General features: G+C 35.0%; 1 protein-coding gene across 1 annotated transcript in view; it reads left to right on the top strand.

The window, feature by feature from the left end:
- The window catches only part of USH2A (usherin), a 739,358-nt gene that overhangs the window by 110,571 nt on the left and 601,609 nt on the right, over positions 1–27,178 (top strand). The window contains exons 9-10 of the mRNA XM_030302386.1: positions 4,234–4,429; positions 7,913–8,043. Coding sequence (XP_030158246.1) covers positions 4,234–4,429; positions 7,913–8,043 — 327 coding nt within the window. The remainder of the gene's footprint in view (positions 1–4,233; positions 4,430–7,912; positions 8,044–27,178) is intronic.

The raw sequence follows: 27,178 nt of genomic DNA, 5'->3' as shown, positions 1-27,178 counted from the left end.
AATTTATGAATATAAATTTAAAATCTTAAATAATTTTAGCCATGATTTACCATTAATGATGTTAATTAAGAATGCAAGCATAGATTCTAATTAATTTATTATCCTATAACAATTTATTAATACACTAGGTCAAATAATTAAATCAGGACATTTAACAAAATTGACAATATATTTCTCATGTTTAATATAAAAAGATCTTATTAATTTCAGAATATATTTGTTCTTTTAAATGATAATTTACCTGATATAGTCAACATCATTAGAAAAGTTGTAACATTAAAAACATTTCCATTAAATTCAGAAATAATGCAAATATGTCTACCATTATGACTGTGCCATGTATATTACCTGTTTTACTGAAAATTTTGGCCACTAAAGTAGAAGTTAAGTAAAAGAAAAAAAATAAAAGTATATATAGAAAATTATGAACTAAATCCTCACTATTTGACTGGCAAAAGAAAAATGTATTTAACATGTGATAAGATTTAAAATCAACACAAAAAATATATGCAAAATACAAATGAAAAGTTTCCTCAAAAAATATTATATTTGGCCAAGAACCAGATGAAAAACATATAGCTTTAGTAGTAACAAAAGACATACCTACCAAAACAGTGATTAATATTTTTCTAAAAATCATGAAGAGATAATAACAGTTTTAGGTTGAACAGAACATAAAATGGACATTCTCATATATTTCTGGTGGGACTATAAATTTAATTTTCTAGAAGGAATTTGGCCATATGTAACAAAATCTTTAAAAATATTTACTCTGCAGAGTTCCAATATACATAAATTTCAGTTTCCATAGTTTAGATAACACAATATTCCAACAGTATGGTTAAAATATTAGTTTTCATGATATATTAATGGTGAGTAATTTTATAAAGTACAGATTTAGCTTCTCGCTCTTCAGTCTACAAATTACTATGGAAAGAATGAATGCACATCATGATCAGTGACCAATCATGTCTCTTATTTCAGTCTGTTGGGGATTGGTTGGTACACATCCGTTCAGTTCATTCATAAAGAGCTTGCAGTTGTGCTGCTTCCTAGTCTGTCAGGAATAAACCCATGTGACATTTCAGAAACATGAATATGCAAAAAGGGGAATTGAGCATTTCTTTCTTCACAGAAGATGTAGCTGACCGGTGCCACCATTTGAAAGACTCTGTATGTGCAGCTGGATATAAAAGCCGCATTTTACATTTGTGTAAATATGAGCACAGTGGTTATGAGGAATAGGGTGAAGATGACACTGGAAGTGCAAAGATTAAAATGATGGAAGTTGGGCAGCAGCTGGATGGCTCAGTTGATTAAGTGTCTGACTCTTGATTTTGGTCATGTCATGATTTCACAGTTTGTGGGTTCGAGCCCCTATTGGGGCTCTATGCTGACAGTGTGAAGCCTGCTTGGGATTCTCTGTCTCCTTCTGTCTCTGCTCCTCCCCACTCTGTCTCTCTCTCTCTCAAAAATAAATAAAATAAACATTAAAAAAATGATGGAAACGGATCCATACTTACAAAGCAATATCGTAATTCACCAAGGCATAGAAAAGATGCTTGCTCAGAATGGAAAGTTATAGAGTTATAGGATAAGAAAGCAAACACTATTCAAGCTACTCAATTTTTTTTTACAGGAAATACAATTTAATTCACAAGGTTTCAAATGTTAACTTACAGTCTACTAAGTGTTAGTTTATTATATTTTAAATCCCTTCAAGTTTATAACTGATGGAACATTTTTAAAGTTTTACCTTCACTTATTCCTTCTTTGATGCTCTTCCTTTATGTAGATCTGAGTTTCTGACCTACAGTATTTTTCTTCTCTCTAAAGAAATTTGAACATTTCTTGTGAGACAGATCTACTGGCAACAAATTCCAATTTTTGTTTGTGTGAGAAAGTGATTATTTCTCCTTCACTTTTGAAGCATAATTTGGCACGGTACAGAATTCTAGGTTGGTGACTTTTTTCTCTTGACACCTAGGCATTTCACTCTGCTCTCCTCTTACTTGCATGGTTTTTGAGAAGTTAGATGTAAATCTTTTGTGATTCTACAGGTTAGATGTTTTTAAAACTGGCTTCTTTCAGGATTCTTCCTTTATCTTTGATTTTTTATAGTTTAAAAACTCTGGGTCCAGGTACAGATTTTGCTGTCTTGTTTTGTTTAATTTCTTTTAATGTTTATATATTTTTAGAGACAGAGAGACAGAGCATGAGCAGGGGAGAGGCAGAGAGAGAGGGAGACACAGAATCTGAAGCAGGCTCCAGGCTCTGAGCTGTCAGCACAGAGCCCAACATGGGGCTTGAAACCACGAACTGAGATCATGACCTGAGCTGAAGTAGGACGCTCAACTGACTGAGCCATCCAGGCACTCCTGTTTTGTTTTTTGTTTTTAGTATTTATCCTGCTTGGTGTTCTCTAAGCTTCCTGGATCTGTGGTTTGGTGTTTGACATTAAATTGAAGAAATTCTCAGTCATTATTGTTTCAGATATTTCTTCCATTCCTTTCTCTCTTAACCTTCTGGTGTTTCCATTATGTGTATGTTATACCTTTTATAGTTGTCCCATTGTCCTTGGCTTGTCTATTTTTTTTCTTCAGTTTTTATTCTCTTTGCTTTTCAGTTTTTGAGGATTCTATTGATATATCATCTACCTCAGAAATTCCTTCCTCTGCTGAGTCCAATCTGTTAATAAGCTCATCAAAGGGATTCTTCATTTCTGTTTGATCTTTAGCTTTTCTTTTTGTTTCTTTCTTAGGATTTCTATCTCTCTGCTTACATTGCCTATCTTTTCTTGCATGCTGTCTTCTTTATCCATCAGGGCCCTTGGCATTTTAATCACAGATATTTTAAATTCCTGGTCTGATAATTCCAACATCCCTGACATATCTGATTCTGATGCTTGCTCTTTCTTTTCAAAGTGTGTGTGTGTCATGTTTTTTAATCGTTTTGTTTTTTTGTGGGGATTTTTGCCTTTAGTGTTCCTTGTAGTTTTTTCTTCATAGATCATAGATAGAAGTGCCTGGTAAAAGGAACTGTTATATACAGGCCTTTAGCATTGTGGTGAACTGTGGGGAAGTACTAAATAGTTCTATGATTAGTCTTTTAGTGAGCCTGTGCTTCTGGGCTGTGAACTTCACATGTGCTTCTCTGTCTCTACCACCTATAGGTGGGCAGGATGTCTGGAGTGGGCTGGAGTTGAGTATTTCTCTTCTCGAAGCTGGTTTAGCTCAGAAAATTCCCCAGCAGGTTAGGCTATATTTAACTAATTTCTCCTGAGGGTAAATGCCATTAAAAACAACAGTGAGGGGCACCTGGGTGGCTCAGTTGGTTAAGTGTCCAACTTTTGCTCAGGTCATGATCTCATTCATGGTTCATGAGTTCGAGCCCCCACCCCCACCCCATTGGGCTTTCTGCTGTCAGCACAGAGCCTACTTCAGATTCTCTGTCTCCCTCTCTCTCTGCCCCTCTTCTGCTTTCTCTATCTCTTTTTCTGTCTTAAATAAATAAATACATTTTGAAAAGAGCAGTGAGCACTAATTTATTTCAAAATTACTCCCTCTCCCTCTTTCTGCCAGAAGCATTAGGAAATATTCTCCTGATATTTACTATGAGAACCTGGTCAAGCTCCTGGAGGTAAATCCCACAAAATGGTTGGGAGCACCCTTTGTAACTAGGTCCCCTTGGAGACGTCATTTCTCAGACGTATTGCTATTGAATCTCCAGCAAATTGTTAAGTACAGATAAGTCTTCATTTTTCCCCTGAAACTGGTTCCCATGGAGTCTTCTGCTGGTGAGTCTCTGCTTTTGTCACTGAGACTCCCTGTATCTGTCAGTCTGCTTTTTCAACCTTGGGGATAGCTGTTTGTCCCATTTTTTCCCCTTAGAGATCCAAGAAGAGTTGGTGATTTTTCAGTCTGTTCAGCTTGTTACTTGTTAGGATGGAGTGGTGACTCCAAGCTCCTTACTTATGGAACCTAAAACTGGAAGCCAAATTTTAATGTTTTGACAAAAAAATTGAAGATTATGGAACAATCATAAACTTTTCCCACTGGCTATTCACACCATTTTGCATAGTTTCAGCTTGTATGCACACTTATAATTTCATACTACCTATAATATGCTAATTTCTGTTAGTTTTACGTCTAGTGAAAGTGCCTGATATATAAATCTAAAGACAAAAATCACTTTTTTATATTTCTTTATTGTTCTGTTACTTTATTGTTTCAGTGTGATCACTGCTTGCCTCTTTATAATGATAAGCCTTTCCGCCAAGGTGATCAAGTTCATGCTTTCAACTGCAAACCTTGTCAATGCAACAACCATTCCAGAAGCTGCCACTACAACATCTCAGTGGACCCATTTCCATTTGAGCACCACAGAGGAGGTGGAGGGGTCTGTGATGATTGTGAACATAACACCACAGGTAACTAGCAATCATAGATAACAAATAACCAAGGCTGATTTGGCCTTTGAGGTCCATGTGCTTCTTCATGCAATGCAATCATTTTAAATTATGTTATTGCTATCTTACTTAAGAAAGTGCCTTGATATGATTTCACTCGTATGTGGAATTTAAGAAACAAAACAATGAGCAAAGGGAGAGAGAGAGAGAGAGAAAGAGAGAGAGAGAGAGGGAGAGAGAAACCAAGAAACAGACTCTTAACTATTGAGAAAAAACTGATGGTTCCCAAAGGGGAGGTGGGTGGGAGAATGGGTTAATTAAGTGATGGGGATTAAGGAGGGCACTTGTTGTGATGAGCACTACGGAAGTGTCGAATCACTATATTGTACTGGAAACTAATATTGCAGTGTATATTAACTAACTGGAATTTAAATAAAAACTTAAAGAAATGGTACTTGTAGGTTTGAAAACTAAAGCTTGTTTAGTTTTCTAAATAATCAGGTAGTTTTCAGAAACACACTCAAGTCTTAGACTATATCTTTTCAAGAAAGTTTTATTTTTTTAAAAGTACATGTCATTTTATTAAACCATGAGTATATTTTAGAAAACTCAGGAATTATTAGTTTGAGTATGTATGCCCTTAAAATAAGTTTCTTTGTGTGACCTTGATCTTCCATTATGTCTGGATTTGCATGTAGTGCCGTTTATATTCACTCAAAATTGGCCTGAATCTGGTAATCTGGGAATACTCTTTTTACAAATGCTAATGAAACAAAGAAGATGATTATCAAAATCTTGTTATAAAATGAGATAGCAGGACACCTGGGTGGCTCAGTCAGTTAAGCATCTGACTCTTGATTTCAACTCAGGTCATGATCTCACAGTTATGAGACTGAGCCTCATGTCTGCCCTGTCAGCTCAGAGCCTGCTAGGAATTCTCTCTCTCCCTCTCTCTCTTCCCCCCTCCCCTGCTCATGCTCTCTCTTTCTCAAAATAAATAAATAAAAACCTTAAAAAAAACATATAGCATTTTGACTTTTCATTGAAAATTACCATTTTCTGATGGGCTCGTAAATTAAAAGCAGAAATAGGAAACATCTCAATTCGCAATATAAAATGGCCCAAGTCTGATGGATTTGAAAGTGTGCCACTCTGAAGATGAATGAATTTATTGGATAATTACTGATGACCTAAAATGTCACCAGAACGTGGCTAGGTGCTAGGAATATAACGATGAAAAAGATGAATTTTCCTGTCTTTCTGTGGATTATTATATAATAGGAAAGGCACTCTATTTTTTTAATGTTTACTTCTGAGAGAGAGAGAGAGAGAGAGAGAGAGAGAGAGAGAGAGAGAAGCAGAGAGAGAGGGAGACACAGAATCCTAAGCAGGCTCCAGGCTCTGAGCTGTCAGGCCAGAATCCAATGCAGCATGTGAACCCACAGACTGTGAGATCATGACCTGAGCCGAAGTTGGATGCTTAACTGACTGAGCCACCCAGATGCCCCTGAAAGGCACACTATTGAAGGAACAATTATAAACTTATCTGAGGAGTGCTAAGATAGGACAAGTGTAGTAGGAGTTAACCAGGTGGAGGAGTGAGGAGGAGAATTAGGGAGTTGACAAAGATTTCTAGTAAGAGATACAGATGTGCAATGGCCTAGAGGAGAGAGAAACATGGCACCCTGAAAGAACTGATGTAAGGGAAAATGGGAGATGGTAAGTAAAGGTGCTAAGATGGAAGGTAGGGGCCAGATCTGGAAGACTGTATAAACTGTGATAAGGAGTTTGGCTTCTATCCTCAGGTTAATAGAAGGTATTTTATAGGAAAGGGACATAAAAAGTTTCGTGTTTATAACCAATCTGGTTATAAAGTTGAGAAGAATTGGAGAAAGCCAAAAGTGGTTTGGGATACTGCAGTAGTCCAGGTAAGAAAGAATTCTAGAGTACATTTGAGATCATGTGGATATAGAGAATTGGATCCAAGAGATATTTGGAATGGAAAGGGACTGTGTTTTCTGAGCAAAAGTGTAGGGTGTAGATAAGGAAAAGAAAGAGTCAAGTTGCAATTCTAACATTCCAGTTTGAGTAGGAGGGTCAATGTTGGTGCCAACCATTGAGATAGGAAACACAAGAGGTTCAGAGCTTAGGGAGAAGATGGCAAGTTCTGTTTTGGAAATATTCACAGTGTTTCCCAAGAGATAAGAGAAACTCTTGCGGGCAATTGGAAACACAGTTTTGAAGCTCCTTTCTCAAAAAGAGCCTTTCGTGATGCCTCAGGACAGATCAGTATCATCTATACACTTTAGTGGCACCTTATGTTTATCACAATTGGTAAATGTGTATTTATTCCTGTAATTGTTTAATTAGAATTCATTTTACCCACTAGACTGTAAGAAAGCTCTATGAAAGAGTACAATGTGTATTTGGCCTGCTACTGTATTCCTCAGCATTTAGCTCAGTGTTTGAAACATGGTAATCACTCAATAAATATTCATTGAATGATAAATAAAGAAATTTCTAGATTAAAGATAGAAATTTGGGAGTCATCATCATATGCAAATAGAAATATTCTAGAAATATTATAAATCCATTTAATTTTTAATTAGTCCATGGCCAATATCCATCAGGATGTGTTTTTTACTTGATTAAGTTATTTCTATAGTCTTTTGATATTGAGCCAATTTCAACAATATTTGAACAGAGTGCATAATGTTTAAAGGGGAATTGATAGTCTTGAGTTTTATTTCAGCTCCTTTCAGTGATCTTATATACTACTCACATTTACTTTAGAAGCTCCCTGCAGTTTAAGTTTTTTCTTATATAAAATGTCAAGAGAAAATTTCTAAATAATAAATTGTAAACTATGGGAATTACCTCATATTTCTAATATTCAGTCTATTCTAATATTTAATATGAAACGTATTTGGTATATCTAAGCATAATAAATTTATATTTTGGTATTTGAAATAAAAAAAATAATGGCAATAAGCAGCAGAAACTTTTGCTTTTAATAATGTTAAATATAGAATAATAAATTATATTTGGAACAGTGTCCTTTTTTTTAAACAAGATTTAGTGCTTGAATAATATTTCCAATACTACACACATACTTGCTTCCAACTGTACGGCCATCATCTACCACACATATAAACATTTCTCATATTTGATTTAGATTAAGTGCCTAGTCCTAGAAAGAAAGAAAAGTTTTAAATTTGGAAGCAAAGTCTTTCAAAATGGATGGGCCCCAACAAAGCAGAGCTTTTTAGAAGTGTGGTATTACATAACAGATGGGAGTTTAATGAAGTAAAGCACAGTTTGTAACAGGTTCATTGTTTCATATGCTCTGGATCACTAAATTGGCAGGTAGAGATGAAAGGTGCATTAAAATGGACGTCCCGAAAATTATAGAATTCCCTCAAAGGAATACAGTCTTTAATTTTGAATTATGCAGCTGATTTTAATGAATTGGAAGTCATAATGCATAACCTTTCCCTGACGCAGGAAGGAACTGTGAGCTGTGTAAGGATTACTTTTTCCGCCAAGTTGGTGCAGATACTTCCGCCGTAGATGTTTGCAAACCCTGTGATTGTGATAAAATGGGCACTAGAAACAGTGACCTCCTTTGTGATGAGGTGAGTTCTGAGTATTGAAGGTAAATAATTGCTCATTTTCAGAAATTAACTTGGGAGATGTTCTACCAGTGACATGGAGGTCTGTATTTATCAGGAAGTCCTCTGTGTGTGTTTGCTTTTCTTGGAGATGGCTGCTTTAGAAGTGTTCCTGTGTAACTTTTAACAGGACATACAAGGCTGCTTAGGTGGTCCTTTGCATATATGAAAGGTTCATTTTATTTTTAATTTTAAAATTGTCGAAAATATTGAGGGGGAGGGGATTCCAAGTAAACTAGGAAGTAATTGAGTATATGTCTTGGCATGATGGGTGAGTTAATACTAATAAAAGGTATTAATTAAACAACAGTTTTCCTCCCAAATTCCATAGAAGATAGTATAACAAAGGGCACACATAGCTCCACATGAAAATTATGATAGCCCTACTTCTAAATTTCTTGTTCCAACCTTCTCTCTTGATGATACAATGAATTTTTATGATTTTATCCATTTTTCTTACCAACATCACAAGTACCGATGTTTGACCTACATGAACACAGGTGCTAACTGACCTGGGCCTATAAATCCTGCCTCAAGTCAGAAAAAGCAGCTCCATATTTAAATGTGGTATCTTCAGCTAGAGCTTTTGACCTGTTGTGATAACACTCATACATAATAATATATAAAGGGCAAATTTACTTTAAAGAATCATTTCAGGGGTGCCTGGGTCCTCAGTTGATTAAGCGTCTGACTTGGCTCAGGTCATAATCTCACAGTCAGTGAGTTTGAGCCCTGGGTTGGGCTCTGTGCTGGCAGCTGGGAGCCTGGGTCCTGCTTCGAATTCTGTGTCTTTCTCCCTCTCTCTCTCTCTCTCTCTCTCTCTCTCTCTCTCTCTCTCCCTCTCCCCCCCTCCCTTATGCTCTGTCTCTGTCTCTCAAAAATGAGTAAACATTAAAAAATGAAAAAGAATCAATTCAGTGATTGTATTAATTTTTAATAATTACATAGGGGTGTCTGGGTGGCTCAGTAGGTTAAGCATCAATCTCTTGATTTCAGCTCAGGTCATGATCTCAAAGTTTATGGGTTCCAGCTACATATCAGGCTCTCTGCTGTCAGCTCAGAGGCTGCTTTTGATCCTCTGTCCCCCACTCTCTCTGCACCTACTCTGCTCACACTCTCTTTCTCTCAATAATAAACATTTAAAAAAGTTGTTTAAACAATTACATATTCCCTTGTAAATAATTAAGAATGCACTGGATAGTAATGTAAGCCCACTATATGGTTAAAGAAAAAAAAAAGAAGCTACAGCACGAAGGTACTAAGTTCAAGGCAAAATATATAGGTCTTAAAACTTTCAGCATACATTATAAACTGCTTTAACAAATAAAAGCCAAATATAAAGTAGGCCAAAATGACAATTTGGAAACTTCAGAGTGACTGTAGTGTGTTAATAAAGGAACATTATATGTTTTACTGGAAGGTTGAAGAGTCTTTTGACAAGGCAATTTCTACAATTTTTTTTATTTTTTGATTTTGAGGAACTATTTTCTGAGAAAGTCATATTACAATTTTATACATTTTGATCAGTAAAATCTGACTATCTTTACACAGCTCCTCTTTACAAATCTGCCATAAATTTTTAGCATGTATATACTTCGCTTGATATTCACGTTTCCACTCAAAGATTGACATATCTTTTAAGATCTCTTCACCAACCACAGAATTATAGAACATTTTGAAATCACTTTTGTTTATGTTGCCCCATATTATTTTTATTAAAGCCTTTATGATAATTTCCTTCTTTGTCTCTTTCTGTCCAACATATATGGAACAGTTTCAGTAATATAATTAGCACCCAATAAATATTTGTTTAAAAAATGTACAGTGATTGAAGGGAGATTTTGTCTGAGTACTGATCTCACAGTCAGATGGTCATTTAGAATGGTTATAACAACGTGAGCATTATGTAAAATTTTCACTTAAATTTTTTTCTCTCTGAAGATCCAAGGGCATGTGACTTTGGTATATAGTACTGAAAAACTGTGAACTAAAGTTCTACTTCCTGAAGTCTCATTTACGTGTCTGTTTCTATAAAAAATTCACTTCAATTATAATAATATACGTATGCTAGACATAAAAAAATGGTAAAACTTATACCATGTGAAAATTAATCAAAAGATAGCAAGAATGACTATATTGACTGACTATATTAATATCAGGTAATGTGGAATACAAATAAAATTTCCACAGAGATAGTATGTAATGAGAAAGGATCAATTAAGCAAGAAGACATAGAAATTCTAAATGTGTATGTACTAAACAGTAGAGCTGCAATATATGTGAAGAAAAACTGAGAGAAATCTCTAAAAAAATACAAAAGAAAACTCAACACCTCTCTCTCAAAAATTTATAGAATAAAAAAAATTATCAAGAATATACAATTTAACAATGTCTTCAGCCAACAAGATCTGACATATAATGAACAATCCACTCAACAACAGCAGAATACGTATATATTGCACATATACCAAGATATCCTGGGACATAGGGAAAACTTTAATAAATTTTTTTAATTAAATGTTTTTAATATTTATTTATTTTTGAGAGAGATAGAGACAGAATGCAAGTGGGTTAGGGGCAGAGAGAGAGGGAGACACAGAATCCGAAGCAGGCTCCAGGCTCTGAGCTGTCAGCACAGAGCCCCATGCGGGGCTCGAACTCACGGGCCGGAAGATCATGATCTGAGCCTGACGCTTAACTGACTGAGCCACCCAGGCGCCCCAAAACTTCAATAAATTTAAAAGAACTGAAACCTGGAGCACCTGGGTGGCTCAGTCGGTTAAGCATCTGACTTTGCCTCAGGTCATGATCTCCCGGTTTGTGAGTTCGAGCACCACATCAGGCTCTGTGCTGACAGCTTAAAGCCTGGAACCTGCTTCGGATTCTGCGTCTCCCTCTCTCTCTGTCCCTCTCTCTCTCTCTCTCTCTCTCTCTCTCTCAAAGGTAAATAAACACTAAATAAATAAATAAATAAATAAATAAATAAATAAATAAAAGAGTTGAAACCATAGAGTATATCCTTCAACCACAATGGAATCCGAGTAGAAATCAAAAACAGGTAAACAAAAATCTCCAATCACTTGGAAACCACACAACACAGTTCTAAATTATTCATGGATCAAAGAGGAAGTCTCAAAGGAAATGTAAAAATACAGTCAACTGAATGGTGATAAAAATACAAAATATTAAAATTTTTGGATGCATGGAAAGCAGTGATACAAGGGAATTTTATACCGTTCAGTGCTTACTTTAGAAAAGACAGATTCTCAAATCAATAATCTGAACTGCCACTTCAAGAAATAAAAAGAAGACTGAGATAATCTCAAAGCAAGCAGAATAAGTGAAATCATAAAGCTAAGAGCAGAAATCAATAAAATGTAAACAGAAAAAACAATAGAGAAAATCAGTGAAAAAAATGAGTCTTTGGAAAGATAAAATTTACAAGCATCTTCCAAGACTGACAAAGAATAAAGAGAAAGCACAGATTACTAACAGCAGAAATGAAACAAGAAGTGTAACTACAGAATCTTGCAGACATTAAAGAATAATAAGGAAATATCACCAATAACTCTATACATTTTATAACTGTGGTGAAATGGAGCACTTCCTAAAAAAGTACATATTACCTGCTCACCTAATATGAAATTCATAATTTGAATAGCCCTACAAGTATTAAAGAATTTGAATTCATACTTTAAAATTTACTAAAAAAGAAATTCCCAAGCCCAGAGAATTTCACTATAAAATTCTACCAAACATTTAGAGTAATTAAAATAAGGTCTGTAGCTACCGCAAGGTTGAAGAGGAAGAGTGACTTCCTAACTCATTTCAAGAAAGTATTATCCTCATATCAAAACTAGACAAAGACAGTACATAAAAAGAAAACCACAGACCAATATCCCACAGGAATAGAGAAGCCAAAATCTTAACAAACTTAGCAAGTAGATATTCAGCAATATTAAAAAAAACACACAGAGGCCATTGTATTTGGAGGAATGCAATGCTTGTTCAATATTTGAAAATCAAACAGTGCATTACACCTTATTCACAGGCAAAAGGAAAAAAATTACATACTCATATTATGGATGTAGAAATATATTTGACAAAATTCTGTACCAATTCATGATAAAAATTCTCAGAAAACTAGGAAAAGAGATGTTCAACTTGAAAATGAACATGTTCAGAACAATACATACCTACAGCTAACATTCTCCTTATATATGAAAAACTGAATACTTTCACCTAAGAATGGGAACAAGACAAAGATGTCCACTTTCATTACTTGTATTCAGCATAGCACTGGAAGGTCTAGCCAGTACAGCAAAGCAAGAAAAGGAAACAAGAGACATACTTATCAGAAAGGAAAAAATAAAACTGTTCTGCTTTGCATATAACACAATGACCCATATAGAAAATCCCAATGAATGTACCAAAAAAAAAAAAAAAAAAACCCAAAAAACCCAAAAACAAAAACAGAAAAAAACACTTCTAGAATTATGAAGTGAATTCAGTAAAGTTTCAGGATATAAGACCAACATACAAAAAATAAGTGTATTCCCATATGTGATAAATGAATATATAGACACAGAAATAAAAATGTAATACTATTTGCAGTTGCTCAAAATGTCTAGGATTACTATGCTAAACCCCGAATGATGCTGATAAAATAAAGCAAAGAATATCTGAATAGATGGAAAGCTAATATGTGTCCATGGGTTGGAAGATTCAACACAGTAAAGGTATCAACTCTTTTCAAAGTAATATGTAAATTATTACAGAAAATTCCTATTAAAACCCCAGAAACTTTTTTGTAGATATGGATAAAAAGATGCCAAAATTTATATGGAAATAGTAAAAAACATAGTATTTTAAATGTTTTTTTTACTATTTTATATTTATATATTACAGATAAAATATAGAATTTGCATATAAGTTTTAGAATACCTAAAATTTGGAATAGCTAATTAAGCTAATTAACTTCAAAATGGGGAATAAAATGGGAGGAATCACTCTACCTGACTTCAGGGCTTATTGTGTAGTCATACTAATCAAGATTGTGTGGTATTGGAGGAAGCGTAGACAAATGGATCATTGTAATAGAATAGAGAAATCAGATATAGTCCCACATAAATAAGACTAACCAATTTTTGGTGAAGACATAAAAGCAAGTCAGTGGAGGAATGATGGTCTTTTAACAAATGACCCTTCAGCATTTGCATAGTCACAGAAATTAAAGCAAAATTAATTATTGTTTAAATGTAAAATGTAAACAAATGCAACTTTTAAAATATAAAAGAAAATCTTTTGGAAATAAGGTTTTTTATTTTTTTAAATTTATTTATTTTGGGAGAGAACCAAGGAGGGGCATACAGAGAGGGAGAGAGAGAATCCCAAGCAAGCTGCACAATGACAGCACACAGCAGGGGGCTCACAAACCATGAAATCATGACCTGAGCCAAAATCAAGAGTTGGAAAGTTAGTCAACTGAGCTACCCAGGCACCTTGAGTCATATGGCTTTTGAAAATAGTTCTTAGACATGACACTAAATATGTAATGAATAAAAGAAAAATATTGATAAATTAGACTTCATCAACCTCATCAAAGTTTTTGCTCAACAAAAGAACCTCTTCAGAGAGTGAAAAGACAAGCTACAGACTGAGAGGACATATTTGCAAAGCACATATTTAAGAAAGAAACTATATCTAGAATATATAATGAACTCAATATTTAGAAAATGACAAACATAAAACAAAAAATGGCCAAAGACATGAAGAGACATATCACTGAACAGGATATGCAGGTGGCAAATAATTCCATGAAAAGATCTTCAACATTTGCCATTAGAGACACACAAATAGAAACTACAACTAGACATCACAGGCAACTATTAGAAAAACTAAAAAGTGACAATTGGAAAAACTGGCAAGAATAAGGAGCAATTTGATTCACATATTGTTGATGAGAATATAAAATGGTAAAGCCACTCTGAAAAATAGTTTGAGAATTTTATTTTATTTTTTAAATGTTTATTTATTTATTTTGTGAGAGGAAGAGAGAATCCCAAGCAGGCTCCATGCTGTCAGTGCAGAGTCTGATGTGCGGATCAATCTCATGAACTGTGAGAACATGAGGAGAGCCAAAATCAAGAGTTGGACACTTAACCAGCTGAGCCACAGGGCACCCCTAAGAGTTTTAAAAAACAAAATAGACACTTATTATACAAACTAGCAATTCCATTCCTGGGCAGTCAGTCCAGAGGAGTGAAAATTTATGTCTGTAAAAACCTGTACATATATTTTATTAGCAGCTTTATTTATAATAGTCAAAACCAGGAAATAGCCTAAAGTTTCTCAGTGGGTGAATGGTTAAACCATCCATACCACAGAATTACTACTCTGAAATACATTGAAAAGAACCACTGACACACACAAGTTAGATAGATATCAAATGTGTTATTCTGAATGAAAAAAATATCCAGTCTCCAAAAGTCATATTCTGTATGATTACATTTATGTAATATTAGCAAAACAACAAAATTATAGGGATGGAGAACAGAATAGTGGTTACCACAGGTTAGAGATGGTGAGGGAAAGGTGATGGGTGTGACTATAAATGACCATCACAGGGAAGAACATTGTGGTAATGGGATAGTTCTACATCTTGATTGTGGTGGTGGTTATACAAGTGTACACATGTGATCAAATGGCATAGGACCATATGAACACATTGTGCACATGTCAAATTCAGGGTTTGGGTAATGTATTATAATTATGTAAAGTGTAACCATTAGGGGAAACTGGGCAAAAAGCATATGAGACTCCTCTGTACTACCTTTGCAACTTCCTGTATATTCATAATTATTTCAAAATAAAATGCTATATATATAAAAGAAGATAAAAGAAATTCAGGGTTTGGGTAATGTATTACAATTATGTAAAGTGTAACCATTAGGGGAAACTGGGCAAAAAGCATATGAGACTCCTCTGTACTACCTTTGCAACTTCCTGTGTATTCATAATTATTTCAAAATAAAATGCTATATATATAAAAGAAGATAAAAGAAATAATCCTATTGACATGATCAGGAACTAATGTTGCTTGAAGTCAGTGAAGAATTACCTTAAAAATTCCAAGGGAAGACATTTTGAAGAAAAATTCAGTACCCACTTCTTACCAAACTATCACTTCAGTATGAGGTTAAAACCTCTTTTTGTATTGATAGTTGATCAGAATGTTACCATTTATCAAGCCAATATTAAAACATTTAATATAAAAAATGAAGAAAAAGTACAGAAAGAGAGAAACATTAAAAAGAAGAAATGAAAGATAATTATGGCCCAAAGAAATAAATATAAGTCAAAATATATTTTAAAGTGTTCAGTGTTCATTATGGTCTTGAAGCATGCTTTCCTTAAATAGGTGTTTGATGATTGCATTTTATTCTTTAAAGATCAAATTATATTTTATTTTGTTTTGTGATAAATAATATTAAGTGCCAGAATGGTAATCAGTTTTGTTTATATTGGGTATAAAGCTCAACCCATTATCAAAGAGTAGAAGAGAGAATGGCTATAAAATGAACGATGAGGCAAGGAGTTAAGATGACAGAGCAGCATGGAAACCCTGAGCTTGTCTCATCGTGAAAATGCAGCGAGATAAGCACCAAACCATTTTGAACACCTAAGAAACTGATATGGGGATTAACATGACAATCTGCATAACTTGAGCCACACTTAGTAGGTACATAGTGCAGAGAGGTGAACTAGGGAGAGAATAGCTGTGGAGGGTAGGGAGCTCTTTTTGTAGAGAGAGGACAGAGAAAAAGAAAGGGGGAGAGTGTGGCACATTAGAATCATGCAAGAAAAGCATTCCCCCGAAAGCAGCTGGAGAGAAAGAGAGAGAGAGTGAAAACACTCACAGGGTAATGAACAAGAAATCTGTTCCCCAAAACCATTAACAGGAAGAAAGGAGAGGTTTCAATACCACCAGAATTCTATACACAGTGGAGCACAGAGTCTGAAGTTTCAGAGTTCAGTGCCTGGCAGTGCTCTGGTGAGGAAGCAGGATGAATCCCCAGGAGCAAGCAGTGGGTTCTGAAGGGTCCATGTGCCACACAGGGAGAGGCAGTTCCCCTGCTTGGAGTGTATTTGGTAGAGGCTTTATGGCTTCCTCACAGGCAAAGGTCCCAGAAGACCCTGGAGAGCACCCACGTTTGCTGGTATTGGGATAAAGACACTAGAGCAGACTGTGTGTTGTGATTTGCCATAATCTCTGAACCTCTACAGCTGCCTGATTATGTTAACATTTTCTAGGGCAAGCCGTCACTGGCCATTGCTCAGTGAGACCTCCCCCAGAAAGTTGGCATGGATTCAAGCCACAGGGGTCTTCTGAAGCATGGGGTTTTGAAACACAACCTGACCTGAGATAAAACACTGGAGTGAGGTGCCGCCTGGCAGGTGGACAACTAGGATACAGACAGGGTAGAGGTGGGGAGTGGACAGAGGCCTGAGACAAAGGAGGGGTGCTTGATTACAGGTGGGTGATAGTGCAAAGTTCCTGTGCCAGAAACTAGAGAGCTGGGTGAAGCAATTTCATGTCTCTCACACACACACAAGCATGCCACAGTGATCCACCCCAATAAGATAAGCAGTACCATCTAGTGGAGAATGGAGCTGTTATACCAGAACTCACCCACCTGTGCCCTCCAAGCACATATCCTAGAAGACCAGCACAAGTCACTGTACTTGCTTAGTGTATGGACTATAGAGTGCTTAATAGTTTCAGTTCTAGGAGAAACTGGATGTACTTCATTCATGTTTCATTCTGTTTGCTGGTTCATTTATTTGTCCATATTCTTTGCTTCTGTTTTTGTTCAGAATGTTAACGTTTTTCTTTCTTTCTTTTCTTCCCTTTTTCATGGCTACAGAAAGAGAAAAATTTATTTTTATTTTTACTTTATTATTTTTTATAAATTTTTATTCTCTTTCATTTTCATTTCATTTTATTTTATTTTGTTATATAACTTTTTAATTTTTAAAATTTTATGATTTTTTCTTTTCTTTCCCTTTTTTCTCTATCAAGCTTCTTTAAACAAGCAGACCAAAGCACACCTAGGATCTAGCTTCCTTTATATGATTTTTTGTTTTGTTTTTAATTTTCAAATTTTAATTTTATTAATTTTTTTTCCTTCCTCAAAATTGACAAAATGAAGGAATTAACCTCAAAAGAAAGGTTGGGAAGAAATTACAGCCAGTGGCTAAATCAACACAGATATAAGCAAGATGTCTGAACTAGAATTTAGAGCCATGATAATAAGAATACTAGCTGGGGTTGAAAAAAGCATAGAATCCCTGTATGTAAAATAAATAAAATCTAGACAGGACAAAATTAAAAATGGTATAACTGAGATGCAATCTCAAAAGGATGCCACAATGGGAAGGATGGACAAATCAGAGCAGTGAATCAGCGATATAGAAGATAAAATTATGGAGAATAATAAAGCAGGAAAAAAAGCAAACAAAGGTAAAAGATCATGAGACAAGACTTAGAGAACTCAGTGACTTATTAAAAAGGAATAAAACCAAAATCATAGGAATCCCAGAAGATGAAGAGAGAGAAAAAGGGGCAGAAAGTTTATGTGAGCAAATTATAGCAGAAAATTTTCCTAATCTGGGAAAGGTTACAGACATCAAAATCCAAGAAGCACAGAGAACTTCCTTTAGAATCAACCAAAAACGACCATCACCAAGGCATATCATAGTCTAATTCACAAAACACACAGACAAGGAGAGAATCATGAAAACAGCAAGGGAAAAAAGTCCTTCACCTATAAGGAAAGACAGAGCAGGTTTACAGCAGACCTATACACAGAAAGGAGTGGCAGGATATTCTCAATGTGCTGAATTGGAAAAATATGCAGCCATGAATTCTTCATCCAGCAAGGCTGCCATTCAAAATAGAAAGAGAAATAAAGATTTTCCCAGATAAACAACACTAAAAGAGTTCATGACCACTAAACCAGGACTGCAAGAAATTTTAAGGGGGACTCTTTGGAGAAAAGATGAAACAAAACAAAAAAGACAAAAAGCAACAAAGACTAGAAAGGACCGGAGCACATCACCAGAAACTACAACTCTACAGGCAACACAATGGCACTAAATTTGTATCTTTCAGTATTCATTCTAAATGCCAATGGACTAAATGCTTCAATCAAAAGACATAGGGTATCAGAATGGATAAGAAAACAAGACCCATCTATATGTTGCTTACAAGAAACTCATTTTAGACCTAAAGACACCTGCATAATAAAAGTAAACCATCTATCATGCTGATAGTCATCAAAAGAATGCTGGAGTAGCCATACTTATATCAGACAAACTAGTTTTAAAATAAAGACTGTAACAGGAGATGAAGAAGGGCATGGTATAATAATTAAGAGAGCTATCCATTAAGAAGATCTAACAATTGTAAATATTTATGCCACCAACTTGAAGGCACACAAATATATAAATCAATCATAAGCATAAATAAACTCCTTGATAATAACACCATAATAGTAGGGGACTTTGACACCCCACTTACAACAATGGAAAGATCATCTAAGCAGAAAATCAACAAGGAAACAATGGGTTTGAATGATACGCTGGACCAGATGGACTTAACAGATATATTCAGAACATTTCATCCCAAAGCAGAAGAATACACATTTTTCTTGAGTACACATGGAAAATTCTCCAAAATAAATCACATCCTGAGTCGCAAATCAGCTCTCAACAAGTACAACAAGATCAAGATCATACCTTGCATATTTACAGACTGCAATACTATGAAACTTATAATCATCCACAAGAAAAAAATTGAAATGACCTTTAATACTTGGAGATTAAGGAACATCCTACTGAAGAATGAATGGATTAACCAATAAATTAAAGAGGAAATTAAAAAGTACATGGAAGCCAATGAGAACACGACAGCCCCAAACCACTGGGATGCAGCAAAGGCTGTCTTAAGAGGGAAGTGTATATAGCAATCTAGGCCTTGCTAAAAAAGGATTGAATTGCTTGAAAAAGAACAGCAGATAAAACCCAAAACCAGCAGAAGAAGGGAAATAATAAAGATTAGAGTAGAAATCAATGATATAAAAACAAACAAAACAGTAGAACAGATTAATGAAACCAGGAGCTATTCCTTTGAAAGAATTAACAAAATTGATAAACCCCTAGCCAGATTGGTCAATAAGAAAAAAGAAGGGGCCCAAATAAATAAAATCATGAATGAAAGAGGAGAGATCACAACAAATACTTCAGAAATACAAACAATAATAAGATACTATTATGAATAGTTTTATGCCAACCAATTGGGCAATCTGGAAGAAATGAAGAAATTGCTAGAAACATATAAACTACCAACATTGAAACAGGAAGAAATAGAAAATTTGAACAGACCTGTAAGCAGTAAAGAAATGGAATAAGTAATCAAAAATATCCCAACAAATGAGAGTCCATGGTTGGATAACTTTCCAGGGGTTTCTACCAAACATTTAAAGAAGAGTTAACACCTGTTCTTTTGAAGCTGTTCCAAAAAATAGAAATGAAAACAAACAAACAAACAAACTTCCAAACTCATTCTATGAGGCCAGCATCACTTTGATTCCAAAGCCAGACAAAGACCCCACTAAAAAGGAGAACTACAGACCAATTGCCCTGATGAACATGGATGCAAAATTTCTCCACAAGATACTAGCAAACTGGCTCCAACAATACATTAAAAGAATTATTCACGACAATCAAATGGGATTTATTGCTGGGATGCAGGGCTGGTTCAATATCTGCAAATCAATCAGTGTGATACATCACATTAAAAAAAGAAAGAATAAGTACCATGTGATCCTCTCAATAGATGCAGAAAAAGTATTTGACAAAATACAGCATCCTCTCTTGATAAAAACCCTCAAGAAAGTAGGGATATAAGGATCATACTTCAAGATCATAAAGGCCATGTATGATGAAAGACCCACCACTAGTATCATCCTCAATGGGGGAAAACTAAGAGCTTTCGCCCTAAGGTCAGGAACATGACAAGGATGTTCACTCTCACCATTGCTATTCAACATAGTGTTGAAAGTCCTAGCCTTAGCAATCACACAACACAAAGAAATAAAAGCCATCCAAATTGGCAAGGAGGAAGTCAAACTTTCACTCTTCACAGATGACATAATACTCTATGTGGAAAACCCAAAAGATTCCACCAAAAAACTGCTTGAACTGATACGTGAATTCAGCAAAGTCACAGAATATAAAATCAATTGGTTGCATTTCTGTACACAAATAATGAAGAAGCAGAGAGAGTAATCAAGGAATTGATCTTATTTACAATTACAATATGTGCCCCAAACCATAAAATACCTAGTAATAAACCTAACCAAAGAGGTGAAAAATCTATACACTGAAAACTATAGAAAGCTTATGAAAGAAATTGACAAGGGCACACACACACAAAAAATGGAAAAACATTCCATGCTTATGGATCAGAAGAACAAATAATGTTAACGTGTTGATACTACCCAAAGCAATCTACATATTCAATGCAATCCCTATCAACATAACACTCGCATTCTTCACAGAGCTAGAACAAACAATCCTGAAATTTGTATGGAATCAGCAAAGACACCAGATAGCCAAAGGAATCCTGAAAAAGAAAACCAAAGCAGGAGGCATCACAATTCTGGACCTCAAGCTGTATTACAAAGCTGTAATCGTTAAGACAGTATGGTACTGGCACAAAAACAGCCACAAGGATCAGTGGAAAAGAATAGAGAACCCAGAAATGGACCCACAAACATATGGTCAATTAATCTTTACCAAAGCAGGGAAGAATATACAATGGAAAAAAGACAGTCTCTTCATAAAATGGTGTTGGGAAAACTGGACAGTGACCTGCAGAAGAATGAACCTGGACCAATTTCTTATACCATACACAAAAATAAACCCAAAATGGGTGAAAGACCTAAACGTAAGACAGGAAGCCATCAGAATCCTAGAGGAGAAAACAGGCAACAACCTCTTTGACCTTGGCTGCAGCAACTTCTTACTTGACATGTGTCTGTAGGCAAGGGAAATGAAAGCAAAAATGAACTATTTGGACCTCATCAACATAAAAATCTTCACTGAGAAGGAAACACTCAGTAAAACTAAAAGGCAACTGATAGAATAGGAGAAGGTATTTGAAAATAACATATCAGATAAAGGATTTGTATCCAAAATCTATAAAGAACTTATCAAACTGAACACCCAAAAAACAATTCAGTGATGAAATGGGCAGAAGACATGAATAGACACCTTTCCAAGGAAGACATCCAGATGGCTGGATGAAACATGAAAACAGACACATGAAAAAATCCTCAATGTCGTTCATCATCAGAAAAATACAAATCAAAACCGCAATGAGCTATCACCTCACACCAGTCAGAATGGCTATAATGAACAACTCAGCTAATAATGGATGTTGGCAAGGATGCGGAGAAAGAGGACCCCTTTTGCATTGCTGGTGGGAATGCAGACTCGTGCATCCACTCTGGAAAACAATATGGCAGTTCCTTAAAAAATTAAAAATAGAACTACCCTATGTCCAAGCAATTGCACTGCTAGGTGTTTATCCAAATGATACAGGAGTGCTGTTTCGAAGGGACACATGCACCCTCATGTTTATAGCAGCACTATGAACAATAGCCAAAATGTTGATCCATTGACGAATGGATAAAGAAGATGTGGCATACATATACAATGGAACCTTACTCAGCAATCAAAAAGGATGAAATCTTGCCTTTTACAACAGCATTGATGGAATTAAAGTGTATTATGCTAAATGAAATGTCAGTCAGAGAAAGACAAATATTGTATGATTTTACTCATATGTGGAATTTAAGATACAAAACAGATGAACTTAAGGGAAGGGAGGCAAAAATAATAGAGAAGCAAAGAGAGAGACATACCATAAGAGACTCTTAAATACAGAGAACAAACTGAGTGTTGTTGGTGGGGTGTTGGGTGGGGTGATGGGCTAAATGGGATGAGGGGCATTAAGGAGGACACTTGTTGGGATGAGCACTGGGTATTATATGTAAGTGATGAATCATTACATTCTATTCCTGAAATCTTTATTACACTATATGTTAACTAACCTGGATTTAATTTTTTGAAAATTTTAAAAAAGATGAATACTATACTATAAAATGGAATTTTAACATGTAAATTTTAAGGTGATGAATTAAAAAGGAGAGATAAGAAAAAAAGTTAACATACATTATTGTCTCTATATTTCAAGTAAAATTTTTAGATGTTATTAGGTATATTATTTAGAGTTCCAAAAAATAACCAGTAGAGAGCTAAAAATAATAATATAACCCAAGCTTCAATTAAAACCTGGATGCTTTTCTCCTCAGATCAGGGACAAGACAATATCCCGTTATCACTTCTATTCAACATTGTACTGCAGGTTTTAACCAGGAAAATTAGGCAAGATAATAAAATAAAAATCACCCAGATTAAAAGGGAAGAAGTAAAACTACCTCTATTTGTATAGAACATGATTTTCTAGGAAAAAAAAATCCAAATAATCTATTCAAAAGCTATCAGAAATAATACACAGCAAAATTTAGCAAGGTTGCAGAATACAGGATCAATATACAAAAATCAATGGTATTTCTATGCACTTGCAATGAACAGCATTGAAATTAAGAACACAACTGCATTTAAACAGCATCAAAAGAATAAAATGCTTAGGAATATATTTAATAAAAGAAGTGCAAAGCTTATATTCTGAAAACTATAAAATATTGTTGAAATATATTAAAGATCTATATAAATGGAAAGATATCCCATGTTCATGTATTAGAAACTTAATATTGCTAGTGCTCCACAAACTGATCTACAGATTCAACATAACCCTCTTAAAGCCCAACTGACTTCTTTGCAGACATTTATAAGATGATTTTAAAATTCATAAAGAAATCCAACGCACTTAAAAATGGACAAAACTCGGGGCGCCTGGGTGGCGCAGTTGGTTAAGCGTCCGACTTCAGCCAGGTCACGATCTCGCGGTCTGTGAGTTCGAGCCCCGCGTCAGGCTCTGGGCTGATGGCTCAGAGCCTGGAGCCTGTTTCCGATTCTGTGTCTCCCTCTCTCTCTGCCCCTCCCCCGTTCATGCTCTGTCTCTCTCTGTCCCAAAAATAAATAAACGTTGAAAAAAAAATTAAAAAAAAATGGACAAAACAATCTTGAAAAAGAATAGAGTGGGAAGACTCACACTTTCCAGTTTCAAAATTTACTATGATGTTGCAGTAATCAAGAAAGCATGATGTGGTTTTAGGAGATGATAGATAGGTAGATAGAAAGATAGATTGATTAATTGATCACTGCAATAGAATTGAGTCTACAATAAACCCTCACTTTTACATTGAGCTGATTTTTGACAAAGATGTCACGAAGAAAGAATAGTCTTTTTAATAGATGATGTTGGGACAATTGCATATCCATATACAAAAGAATGAAGTTAGATCCCTACTTCACATTATCACAACGTTGTCTTGTGTTTTTCAAAATATTAAATTTAAACTTACTGTATGACCCAGCACTTTAACTCTTTGGTATATACCCAAGCAAAATGAAAATATATATCCTCACATAATTTTATTCATAACATTCATTGCTGCATTATTCATAATAGTCAAATGTAGAAATAATCCAAATACAAATTAGCTGATATATGGATAAATAAAATGTGTATATCTACTCAGTGAAATATTATTCAATGGTAAGAAGAAAAAAAATTACTGACACATATTACAACATGTTCTTTGATCTCAGGAGTGGGATGATGGGAAGAAGAGAGACAGGAAGAAAACAAGCTTTTTAAGAGATACGTCTGTATAATATTTTCCATGTACAAAAATCTAGTTTTAAAATGCATAAAAGAAAAACATGATTTAATATTTTTGTTTTGAAGATATTTTTCCTTTTTCCTTTTTTCTCTCCCTAATTTGCTTTGTTGGTAATTTTTATAATAATCAATTTTTTTATTTTTATAGATAGAAATAAAGAAAATATTCTTTAAATCTGATATGTAGCCAGAGAGCTATATGTAGGAATCTGAATGTAGATACACTGATAAAATTGTTGTGTAAATTTAAAACCTCCACATTGTCTATCTGTAAATCACATTCATATTTACTTTGATTTTTATTATCTTCTCATGCTCCAAGTACAGACATAAAGTATATAGTTTATTATTAGGTGTGAAGATACAGTGTCAAATACACCTTAGGTAAATAATGTTATAAAATATTTCTAAAAAAATGTTTATTGTCATTTTCAATGGGATAACAGAATACACACTAAAAAAGTTGTCAACAATGTCAGAATTATAAACTGTAAAATTGAATTCAAGGACATTTTAGAAATTCATGCAATTGCAATCCTTAATAATATTAGGGAGCATACAAGGAAATTAGGCAGTAGTTCAAGTCTCATTTTGTTATAATAACTTAGGAATCAAGCCAACCCCAAATGGCCTGAGTGACTATGTCGTGCGCTCTATGTTCTGGAAAGGAACTTTCCCTTTGGCAGTTGTCATTTGAAACTCAATCCAATCTCATAAGATATGGCATGTTTGCCTTATTCTTCCATAAGAAATGTTATAATTCTTCCTCATGTGAATGCCGAGATCTTGAGAATGGCATGAAGTAATTCTCTGAGTCACTTAATCCTGTAAAAAAAAAAAAACAAAAACAAAAAAACACCAAAAAACAACCTGATGCCAAAGTCAAGACACATAGAACATTTAAAGGATAATATTAAAATTATTTGAGAGTGTAAAATGGAAAAGGATCATTACTATTATTGTGGAATCCTTAATATAGAGTCCTTGAATTTCTAGAGCTACTGTGGATTAGTTTTAGGGCATCCACATATATCTTTAAATTGTATGTAGTTGTGTGTCTGTGTGTTTTTTATTTGTTTATGTATCTTTGAGGGAAGAGTTTTCAGTACTTTCATCAGACTCAAAAGCTGTCCATGAGCCAAAAAAGATGAAAATTCACTCTGCTGGGGAAAAATAAATCCATTTATCTTAAAACCAGCCTTGGCTATTAGCATAGATAAATATAATGCAAGTTTCCCAGGATGTCACTGCCCTTCCTTCTTGTTTCCTTTGAAGTCAGTGCATAATTTATTTGACATCTTTTTTGAGTCAGAGGTTGACTTTTCTTTCTTTTTTCCTCATCTACTATGACTTAAGTTCAGATAAACTAGGTAAAGTCCCATGCCTAGATGATGCTTTAAAACAAAAACAAAAACAAACAAACAAACAAAACCCAGCATTCTGAGGTATTGGAGATCTGGGAACTCATACTTACAGTAGATAAATACAGAGATCCCAGTCTGCTCCTTATCCAAGGTGGGAGCAAATTGGCTCCAATGTGCTCCTCCCCTGCCCCTACTCTTCCTATGTTTGCTGGCATTCTTGGAGTACCTGCTACCGCCACCTACAGGGGTAATGCTGATGAGGTGAAAACACTTAAGAGAAAGTCCTTCTTGGCCTGAGTCATATAGAAGGCAGTCAAAAAATGTTGTCTGAGTGCTTTCCTGCTTGGAATTTTCTCCATTCCCCTTCCCTTCTTCCTTACTTTGCTGTGTTCTTGGATCTGAGAAACCATGAGTGAAGCTGCAACAATCAAGATGTGGGAGGTCAGCCACAGCAGTGATTCTCAAACTTTTTATGTGCATATGAATATCTCACAGGTCTTTTAATTTTAATTTAATTTTTAATTTAATTTAATTTAATTTTAATTTAATTAATTTGACAGAGAGAGAGAGAGACCATGAGCAGGGGAGAGGGACAGAGGGAGAAAGAGAGAGAAAGAGAGACAGAGAGAATCTTAAGCAGGTTCCATGCTCAGCATGGAACTCAATGCGGAGCTCGATCCCATGACCCTGACCCTGGGATCATGACTTGAGCCGAAATTGAGTTGGAAGCTCAACTGACTGAGCCACCCAGGTACCCCTCTCAGACGTCTTTTTAAAAGGCAGGAAGTCTGGAGTGAAAACTGAGAGTCTGAATTTGTAAAGTTCCCAGATGATGCCATTGCTGCTGGCCTCTAGATTACTCTTCAATGACCAAATTGGTAAAACACTGTCAAAGATGCATATGCAAACAAACAAACAACAAACAAACAAATAACAAAACCTGGATGTGGAGGTGTGTGAGAAAGAGGGACTAAACATGAGTGTGTTCTTATGTATAAGTGTATACAGTTGGTAGGAGTGGGCTTACTCTGTTCTGTCTTATGAATCCCATCTTAAAGTCAAGTGGCTTTCTAAGTTTTCCTTATGACTGAGTTTCTGTTAAATTATAGTCGAATTGTACCCTAAGCTGTGTCCTCAGAATTAGAAAATCTAAGTGATTTTTTTAATAAATGGAGGAAAAAAATAAGGGAATCTAAAAGTTGGCTGAAAACTGAAAATATAGTTGTAATTATATATAAAAAAAGAAGAATGGTTGATTGTAATGCTCAATAAGACATCAATAGACTGCTGCAATAGAGCCAGAACAGAGAGATATGATTAAGAGACATTAAAAAATAGATTAATAAGGCAGGAGACTAGCAGTTGGAATGAATTAGATGAAATGGAAAGGCATCATTGAAGGAAGTATTTCCAGGTTCGACCCAAAGAAGATGGAATCATGCGGAATAAGGACGCTACTCACAAAAATTGATTGTTCTGCCAGAGTGATAATTTTTAAGGAAATACATTAAAAAATGGAACAGAATATACTTTCTATACATAATGTACCATTTCCTGCAGTTCATCAATGCTTTCTCATCTGCTCAGAACTAACTATTTGTCATCCATTACCACAACATGTCTAAAAGTCACTGTGTGAATTTTCTGGAAATACATTACCTTGTATTTTGTGTTATCCACATATTAAGGTGTACAAATAGAAATAATGCACACATTTCTTCAGCCTATGAAAAGCTTGACTGAATAGTATGATATATGGATATTGGCTGTAAACATTATGATGGTGAAGGATATGAAA

Source organism: Lynx canadensis, chromosome F1 (assembly GCF_007474595.2).
Source record: "Lynx canadensis isolate LIC74 chromosome F1, mLynCan4.pri.v2, whole genome shotgun sequence".
In the NCBI taxonomy this organism is placed as follows: Eukaryota; Metazoa; Chordata; class Mammalia; order Carnivora; family Felidae; genus Lynx; species Lynx canadensis.
The sequence above is the reverse complement of the archived record's forward strand: the minus strand, read 5'-3'. Positions and strand labels throughout refer to the sequence as shown.